General features: G+C 29.0%; 1 protein-coding gene across 1 annotated transcript in view; it reads right to left on the bottom strand.

The window, feature by feature from the left end:
• LOC123015185 (heparan sulfate glucosamine 3-O-sulfotransferase 5) overlaps nt 1-10,638 on the bottom strand; it is a 57,807-nt gene that overhangs the window by 3,151 nt on the left and 44,018 nt on the right. The window contains exons 2-3 of the mRNA XM_044414788.1: nt 8,670-8,768; nt 5,157-5,625 (exon numbers count right to left, since the gene is read on the bottom strand). Coding sequence (XP_044270723.1) covers nt 5,157-5,625; nt 8,670-8,728 — 528 coding nt within the window. The 5' untranslated portion in view covers nt 8,729-8,768. The remainder of the gene's footprint in view (nt 1-5,156; nt 5,626-8,669; nt 8,769-10,638) is intronic.

The raw sequence follows: 10,638 nt of genomic DNA, 5'->3' as shown, positions 1-10,638 counted from the left end.
GAATGCAAAAATTATAATTACTAATTTATTTCAATATTATGGAAAAGTGGGACATCAAAATATTACCAATTTGATTCAAAAAATTTCTAACAAATCATGGACATTTTTTTACCATAAGATGTTTTTTACTGTCTTGATCGGTTTTTCATTTCTTCATATTTTTTTGCAAAATTACTGTTTATCTATCATTGGTATTTTTATATCTATATGCAAGCTTTGCAGAGAAAATCTCAATCATAACGAGGAGGAATAAATTTTTTAATAGAAAGATTTGAACATTTTCCTTTTATAAACACCCAATTTAAAACTAATTCTTCAATATGAAAAGCTTTTACTAAAAATAAAATGTCGTTAAATCGCTTATACCATTAAATTGCATCTCGAAATTGAAAAGGACATTATATTACTTATTAAAATTTTCTTTAAATGGAAAAAAATCCCGAGTTTTGTTGTCTTTACGTGTTTGTATTGGTTTAATGATCTATTGGAAAAACAGATTTTGATTTGTTAATTAAGGAGTAAAATAAACAATGATAAACAATGACCACAATTTCACAACGCAAAGGCGAAACAATTCCTTTGTACTTTCAATAAAAAATCACTCACCCTGTATAATGAAAGCTTTACATAATAAATGTAAATAAATATTTTCCTCAGTTATGAAATTTGAAATTGGAAGGTAAAGAAATACGTTTTAGGATTCCCCCATCATAAATAAGCGAAAAGCGATTTCAAGCTCAAGATATTCGAAAATTTTGCCCTTTTATAATTCAGTGATCAAATCTCTAAGCAACCTTTTAAGGGCGTACTATTTTTATTAGAAGATAATGGAAAAGAAGAGGAAATCGATCTTGATAGAGATGGTTGTGAGATAATTTTATTATAGCGTGCGTTTTATATTAATTCCACTTTCATTATTCTTGTGACATTTTCAACAATAAAGAAAAAAGCTATTTAATAACAAACCTGTTTATTTTCTTGATTGGCACTTACAACTAAGTTACATTAATGTCATTATATTAATGAGATTAATGACGATTTTGAGTGATTCTGCAAGTAATAACACTTAATTAAAGCGCAATTAGTTTTAAGAGTGTGAAAATTGCCACGTCGACGGGCTAAAAGACGCCCTAATGACTTCAATTAACTTGAATTGTAAAGTTTTGCTACTAAATACACTCCTAATTGACATTAATAAATTATTGACCCGTTTGTGTATTTGACTACATCTATGACATGCTAAATTCCGTTTCGGACCTGTATTTAGGTGAATTTATGCCTCATACAGCATACTAATTTAAAACGGTATCAATTACCTCCATGTTTCTGTGTTATTATGTTGGCAAAGCTGTTTTAAATAATTCATGAAGGGGCATCTCGCAGTTTTTCTTTTACATAGTGTCAGAAATTAGTAATGGGGTTAGAAGAAAACTTCGGATTAATAAAAGGGAAAGGATGAGAATCGAGGAAGATTTTAAGAAATTATCTTCAAGGAATGAACTTTGGCCATTAATAATAAATGAGATTGGGTAGTCACGACGCGAGCTTACCTCTTAACGACGTTTGTATAATTTCCTAATAATATTTATTATTCATAACCGACCCATTTTGTGTTTGTGATCTTGAAACCCTTTTAGCCTAGACCCACAAAAAAATCCCACTCGAAAAACACGAATTATTTACCCGTAAAAACCGAATTGCTGTTGTCAATTAATTTCCGCTTGATTTTACTTTATGATAACGCAAAACTCTTCCCTTTGTGTGTGCCATGGCGGAATTGAAAATTTCTGCCCACACTTTGTAAAAAATTCGTTGAACTCTGGCGGAGTTATGTAAATACGATACACGCCAACTCACGTTCGCCAACGCAAATTATTTTGATTACCCCCGACATTTTGTAATGAAGGTAATTTGGTCTTATCGATTAAATGTTAAAGCGTTTCTTAACAACAGAAAATTGATTGAATATTGGCTAATTATTTCTGCATAATAGATTAGTTTCAGGGTGAACTAATTAATGATTTTGAAACAAGTTTTTGTAATAGTGAACTAATAGAATACAAAATCTCAAGCAATCTTTGCAAAGTTTAAATGTTTCTAATTAAATCAAGAGTCGGTGTCAATTTAATAAAGTCATCCTAGAGTTCTAAAACTATCAAGTTTAACTTGCGCTACATTAAACTTAGAAGCACCTTGCAGTTGAAAAAAGAATCAGCATGGCGTTATAAAGGCTTTGTTTTACTTTTTATCTGTTAAATTATTTACTTCAATACAGAATAAAGCTACAACCGTTTTAAACACATTGTTTTGAATACATTATTCTAGTTTAATCAACTTTTTGTTCATCTACTGTTTCCGATCAAACTCGGAAATGGTTTATTTGTAGATAAGGGAGAGCTTGTTCTAAGCACGTAACGATAATGTAGAAACGCGAAAATTATTTTTTGCAAAAGGCTGAATATAAATTTTTCTCGAAAAATAAAATATTTCAAAGTTTGATATTTGAATATTTTGCATTTTTGCATATTATGTAAATTGAAAATGGTTAATGTTTTGAACTCTACTATGTAAAATGTCTCGGGGCATCAATTGGCGTCCGAAACTATTCGCATTTAGTTATAGTCGAGTTTATATTTTAAATATTCGTAATTTACCAGTAATTTACTCCATAAGTTACATATTTATCATAAAATAACAATCTTTTTATACCTGTGATAGAAATTAAAAATTGCTTTTTAATAGTACTAGAGCATAAGGAGCTAGTGTCAATAATTTCGTAGTTATTGGAAAAAATACACCAAAATTTTCTCAAAAATTTAAAAATTGATAACTTCAAAATTGACCGAAATGCACTTAAAGGGGTCTAAAATAGCATAAAACGTCATAGAATCACAAAAATTAAAAATTTTAAAAAAGTTTTGGTCCTATTAGGAGCCTGTTATAGCAATAAAACACAAATTTTTGAAATTTTGGGAGCCAAAAAGATCTCATTTTTTTTATTTGTTTAAATTGCGCCGAAACTGTACATCAAAAGTTATGTTTTAAATTTTGCTTATATAAAATATTTCGAAAGTCGTTTAGCGACAACAAAACTGCCAATTTCCAATAGTTTAAAAGTTATACTAGTAGTCAAGTATAGTCATTGTTGTTGCGTTTACTAGCGATTTTCTCAATAACTAATTGTTGCAGAACAATGATTCTTTTGTATAAGATAGAAAATTAAATTTTTTTTCCAACGCCATAGAGGTTATCGCTAATAATTCCGGAGTTATTGGCGATAGATTGTTCAGGTACCAAAAATCACCCAAAATTTTGTCAAAAATAAAAAAAAAACAAAAATGTTAAAATTGAACCAAATGGCCTTATGGTGGTCCAAAAGACTTGGAAAAGTGCAACAACGTTGTAGAAGATTTAGAAATGCGCATGAAACGTTATTGGGTCGAGTTAAAAAAAATACTAAGTCACAAAAATATTAAAAAATGTATCACAGCAATTTTACAACTCTGTAAGTGTTTTATTTCTCTCCACCTAAAGATAATTCTAATTTTTTTATAATTCTATTCTATATAGATGCAAACGTGTACGTACTACAAACAATTTATTTGTACAAACGCTTCAACGACTTTATTTTTGGGAAAAAGCTTTTCAAACTGAAAAATAAATTTTAAATTGGAAATTTATAACAGAATATTGATGTCAAGGGTCTATTCAAACGATAAAACTAGCGAGCTTTACAAACTCGCGCATTATAAACTTGCTTAGAAATAAATTGGATCGAAATATTGTCATTTAATCAAAAAAATAATGTAAAAACTTAATAAATACAGGCTGCGCCAGAACTCGGGCCCCAGAGAAAAATGCCATGTTAGGTAAAATACCAAGAAAATGGAAAAAAAGTTAAAAATCTTGCACTTTGACTCTATTTATTTCTGTTGGAAATATAATTTTCCAAGTTTTTTTCCTACAGGCTATTAGAAGAGAAAACAAAGAAGCTGTATTCTAAATTGAAACTCTGTTTAATGTTATTTGTGGCTTTTATTGGTGAAATTTTTGTACCTTAACTACAAATTATAAAAAAAAACATATGCAAGATCATCAATATCATAAAATATACATAAAATATGTCAAATGTCAAAAAAATATATGTCAAAATTTTTTGACAGATTTTTTCTATGTTCCTGGTCTCATATGTTAGTTGAAAGTTTTCTGCCACACTCTGTATAATTAAAAAAATTGTAATTCTTTAGGTAAATTTAGTCAACTTTACGGATGATTTCAATAGTTGATGACATATGAGTCCGGAAAAGTACTACTTTATGGACTATTTTGACTTCGGTTTTGACTTACTTTACGGACTATTTCGTTCACTTTACTGACGTTTTCAGAAAAATCAAAATTTGGTGAAAATCGAAAAAGAAATTTAATAAATCATCTCAACGAATACCTAAGAAATTTTTTTTTACTGGAGATTACTAGAAAGATTATGTAAAAATTTGAACAATATTACACAACATATGCACTGTTCATTATTCCATCAACTTTACGAACGATTTCTATAAATGATAAGTGCTGACATATGAATCCGGAAAAGTACTACTTACTTTATATCAATAATATAAATAAAAATTAAAGATTAAAAAAAGAATCATTTTTTGAGTTCCTTTTCGGACTATTTGGTTTACTTTACGGACGATTTCAGAAAAATCAAAATTAATTAAGTATTTTGTAATAATTGGAAAATTTATTAACTAAAAAAATTAAATAAAACATCTCAACGAATACAAAAAATATTGTTTTAAAAGAGATTATTAGAAAAAATATGCAAAAATTTAAACAATATGCGCACTTTTCACTATTCAGTCAACTTTACGGACGATTTAAATAAATGACATATAAGTCCGAAAAAGTACTACTTTATGGACTGTTTTAAGTTACTTTACGGACTATTTCGGAAAAATCGAAATTAATTAATGAATTTTTTATTATTATTTATTTATTATTATTTATAGTTTTTCTTATTAATAATAAAAAGTTAAAATGAGCACTTTGCTCTATCGTTTAATGTATGTAATTTTTATTTATTTTTGTACGAGGCGCTTACTAAACATTGAAAAATTTTTAATACCCCATTTTGTATTCTTGTGCAATTTACTTACTTCCGGCGTAACGAAATAGCTCGGACTCTTTTCGATCGTAATCTGTCCATGATAGGAATGCGGCATCTGCATCCTATACCACTCCAATCCTTTGTTGTAATTCTCATCTCGGTCGAAGAAATGCACTTCTCCGGAAGCCTTCTGCACCATCGGATGCAAATAAAGCATCTCCAGCAGCGCTCTCGTCCCGCATTTCCTCACCCCCATGATGATTGCCTGAGGAAGGCGTCGCGCCGCCGCCGGATACAGTCTTCTGGACAAGAGAAGGAGCGGCGGACGGGTGTGATCTCGCGTATTCGTTTGTAAACTGTTAAGGGCGCTGTCGTAGATCATGTGAAACGTCAAGAAAAGAGATATTAGCATGACGGTGAGGATGGCCAGTGCCATTTTTGGCCGGGAAACCCCCACGACGAGGACGCAGTCTGAAGGATCGCCCTCCACGGACCTCATTGCTGCGCGAGGCAACCATCTGCAACACGAGAATTAATCGTCGGGATAAATGTACAAATGAGTGGCGACAATTAGGACCAGGGTGCGATATTTTCGCACGCGATTTCGCACACGCCTTAATTAAGTACTTCATTTGGTGCGTGTCCAGATTAAATTTGGTTAAGCAGCGACGACTCGTGACTATTTCACTACGAATCTACATAAATGTAACCGAAACAACTAGGATTTTATTTGGAAAAATCATTTTTGTTGCGTTGGGACCAAAAAACAACACAGTTTGCTCTAAAAGAGGGAGGGTTTTAGCAAGTCAAAAATAATACAATAATTCCAAATTAACTCTAAATAATTCAAAAACTTTCCAACAAATGTACACCATATTTCACAGCGGTTTATCGTAAAACTTACGCAAATCTATGCGTTTTTAAAGATACCTGACTTTTTGCTTTTTTTTTAAAAAAATTACATATTTGTGTAACTATCAAATTTTTTTCTATAGGTAAATCCAAGTGTAGTAATATAGAATAAAGAGCATTTTGCGTTTTTAAGACTCAACTAAACAGTGAAAAAAACAATTTGGAATTTTTTTAAATTTAGCTCAATAATATTTTAATCTTATCTACTGTATGTCCCCGGATTGACTTTATAAAAGGAAAAAAAATAGGAAAAAAAAACTTTGATTTTACGCCAAAACTGCAAAGGAAAGTTTTTTTGCTTTACCTGAAACCAGCTAATCTGTAATTAAAACTTCATTATTCTCAGTACTCAGGAAAGTCCTTTTTTTTCTTGATTTTGGACTAATTTTTCTCTGCTTTGTAAGTACTATCACATTGGCGGTTTTATTATTTTGACAATGATGTCACTTTGACAAATGAGTTATATAACAAAAATGTTGTGAAAAACATAATTTTAATAAAAAATGTTTTCCTCTTGTAAACCCAATCCGGGGACATACTGTATAATTGTGCTTTTTTGATCACTATTTTTTTATCAACTTCTTATAAGAAAGATAATATTTTTAAGTCAAAATTTTTAAGTAATAATTTATTTGGCTTTCATTTTCTTTTAAAAAAAGATTGAACGAGAAGACGTTTTGCTAAATCATGCTTTGGAGGATTACAGTTTTTCTACTGAAAACAATTTTTTAAAGTTTTAGCAATTTATTTGTATTTACCTAAAAAAAAAACAATATATATTTGAAAATTACCAACATTAGAATTGAACATTATCCCGGCGCATCCACCAAAATTAAAAAATATATGACTTGAATTTTGTGTACAATGTGTACACATTTTGTTATTTGCAAAAAAATTATTTCTAAATAATTTGCAATAAAGTTATTAAAAAAATCACTTGAAAACAGGTTTTACTTTATTATTATTAATGGAAGCATCCTGTATCCATGTTCTAACCTAAACAAATAATTATTTCTTGAAAAAAAGATGATTTGAGACATTTACAAAACAGTTAAAACACAGTTTATTGAAGTTTTGTAGCATTATTGTATTGACATTATTTTTTATTGTAAATACTACGGAAAAATTTGTACGTTGTTTTATCAATTTGAGTTAAAGTTAAAGAAAACAGAATAAAGAATGTCATTGTTTTTATTAACAATTAAAAATTGCAATATGTTTTTTGTGGAAGATACATACTATTATCAATTTTTTTACCTCAATTGTAAAACGCCTGTTATATATTAGAAATAAAGTAGTTGTACTGAATCAAAACTTATAAAGAATGCATTTTTGACGTTTGTTCAACGTATATTTTAAAACAAAAGTTTGGTTGGAATTGACTATTTGGGCTTCTACTTTTAAAAATATGTCATATTTTCTTATTACGACTTATTTTGTAGTGTATAGTTAAAGTAATTAAAGATATTTCTGTGTAAAAAATACAGCATATTGTATTTTCAAGATCAGACAAAAACAACAATTAGTAGAAGTTTTAAATTTTTGCAAATTATATTATAATGCCACCTACTTTTCTCTCTTTTTTTTATTATTTCAATTTTCAACTACAATTATTTTGTAAATTAATTTACATAAATTTTATGATTTTTTAGTTTTGTTTTAGTCTGATTGTTGCTCTTACGAATTAAAAAAAATATTTGGAAATGATCTACTGTGAATGTTTTTATAAAAATAACATTTTTCAAATGTAACTTAATTGATCCTGAGTTCTAGTGTAATTCGTGTGTTTTAACATATTATTGCTGTTATTATCATATTCTTTTGTTTAACACACTTTTTCGGTGTTAAACCGCAGCTTATTTTTGTGAGATTTTTTATAATTAAGTTTTATTTGTTAATTACTATTTATTACTTATCTTATCACACTTGGCACTAGTAATCTAATTCAAACGTTGCTTTTTCACAATTTATCACAGTTTAACGTTTATCCTAATCGCAATTTATCTAATAATTTATTTATCATAAGCACAGATTTTACTTGTTTTTTGAATTTATTATTTATTATTAAAGGGTTTTTTTCAAAATAATGTTTTTATGGTCTGAAGAGCAAGGCTCAATATATCGTAAAAACTAATAGATCTTTATACCTAGATTTACTAAAACTGAAAAATCTATTTGAAAACACTGATTTATAAAAAAATATTTAATAAGTATTTGCTTTAATCTCAGTTTTTTGAAAAAATTGTGTTTACCATCTCGTTGAAAACTAGTTCAACAACTGAGTTAATTAAGTTCTTCATTAATGTCTAAACTCGAGAAAAAATATTTCCTAAAAAACAGTGGATTATGGTATTTTCCTGATATTGTCTTGAATTAAAACACAATTCAATTAAATCTTGGACTTAATTTAGAAAATGTTTTTTCAAAGGTATTTACAATATCTCATTTTCTTTCCTTAATTTGAAGCTGTACTACTTGTTTGTAGTGTTTTTTTATTTCTTTTTGTGAAATATTCCTGCAGCTATGTGTAGATATTAAATAAGGTAATTTCAATTTAATGTACTTGCTGATAAACCAAAGATAAAAATAGTGTAATTAAATTTTAACGAATCCTCGAAACACGCACCATCTACAACAGAAAATAACTTACAGGATATCGAAGTGCGGCGGCCGCACACATCTTCTAGAATCGGTTTTTGACGGGCTCATTTTCGTAGGTGCTCAATTTTATTCTTCATTTTTCACGCTTCTGAAATAAGAAACGTAATTAGTGGTTGATTAATTTTCACATTAAAAGCGTTACGTAACACGACTGTGCTGTAATATTTAAATAAGAAAAAGCTTTCATTTTTAATGGAAAAGTGGTCTTTTTATCATTGCTCCGCTCTTGCATTAATTAAACCGAAAATCCGATTTAAGATCGAAAAAGTTATTAAAGGAGTGGTGCATCACTGCAGTCTGTCAAAAATAGCACACTTTTCGTGATGGAACAAATTTTACATTATTTATAATGGGGTAGAGTTTAGTTCAATCAACTCAAAGCTCAAAGGAGGGGCTAATTTGGATGCACTTTTAAAATAGTTGCATCCAGGGCTTGAGAAAATTGTTCTTTAATGAAATTAGTCCAAACACAGCAAAAGAATTGTTATTTTTCTCGTTTTTTATACTTCAGAAAAGTGTTTTAATAGCAATCGATTTATTAACAAGGCATTTTGTGACACCCAAGGGTTGATCAGCAAACAAGTCTCCACGATTTAAAGCATTTTCTCCCCAATTTCCGCTAGATTTGAATTGGAGAACTTCAAAGGGTTTGGTCAACCTCGGTGGGAGAGGAGGAAATTATTCAACTGACTTGTTTCATCGTAAATTCACAACTTTAGAGCGTGGCTAGTTTAAACAAGTTTAAATAATTTGGTGGTAAAAAACAGTGCTTATTAATATTTATAACAGCAAAAACAGCTATTTTCTTGGCTAAAACGCCCGCATACGTGAAGCTCTGCGATAAATATCTGTCGACTTTACTTTAAATTTAATACCGTTGTGCTATGTAAAGTTTCAACAGGCGTGTGTTTACATTCGCAGCTACAAATCCAGAACAAATTTTATTCAAATATTTTGTGCGATTACACTTTAATAAAGTTGAGTTATTTCGGTTGTCGAATGTAATCTGGTATTTATTGGACTAAATTCGCTCCAAATACTAACAACTGCTTCCATTCTACGGCAGAGTGATCGTGAAAAGGAACTCCGAATAAAGCTCCCTCTTAATTGCCCCTGAAAGTGAGTTTTTTTCTTTTATTTGAGGAGTCACTCGACACTCGTAATTTTTAAGTTTTGCGTCAGAGGTCTTTAGTTTGTCACGGGTGTGATTCTTGAGAGGATAATTTGAATTTTTGAAAGTAACTGAACTGGTGCAATCTTGTTAAATCACACTTGTAACAAAACGAATTACTGATGTTCTTCTAAAACAGGTCAAAAAAGACTATAGTAATGTAAAATTTTTGATAGAAAACACTTTAAAATTTTCAAATAAAGGTCAAACAAAGACATTGTGTGGTGTTGAACAAATATGTTTAATTTTTATATGTATTGTCACAAATCTTAAAAAAACGATGTTTACATTATGAAATCTGAATTTCATTTTTTTATACAGAAAATTCCATACTCAACAAAAAATAATTATGTCATGCGAATTGTTTATTTAACTTATAATTAAACATTTGTGGTAAAAACTGAAAAGGTTTCAATTTATTACCCCGGCGCTTCCACCAAAATTTAATAATACTGTTTTTTTTAATTCAGCAAATGGTTTATAGAAAATTTTTAGTAATAACGAATTTATTTATTTAAATATAGAACATCATAGAATGTTATATCTAAAAAATAAAATTAGATAATTATGCATTTCCTAAAAACAGATTTATTAAACATTTTGTGAAACAAAAATTCTAAAATCTACAACTCTTTCATTTATTTCTAACTGAAGTTGCTAACAAACAAATTATACAATTACTAATAATTTATTTTACTTTTTAAAATGGCATATACTAATTTACATTACTAATTGCACCCATACATGTTTAAGTGTTAGCTCTCGATAAGAAAATGTTTAAAAAATA

The sequence above is a fragment of the Tribolium madens genome, unplaced genomic scaffold, assembly GCF_015345945.1.
Source record: "Tribolium madens isolate multiple individuals breed KSU strain unplaced genomic scaffold, Tmad_KSU_1.1 Scaffold_19;HRSCAF=116;Tcas5.2_LG9, whole genome shotgun sequence".
NCBI lineage: Eukaryota > Metazoa > Arthropoda > Insecta > Coleoptera > Tenebrionidae > Tribolium > Tribolium madens.
The sequence above is the reverse complement of the archived record's forward strand: the minus strand, read 5'-3'. Positions and strand labels throughout refer to the sequence as shown.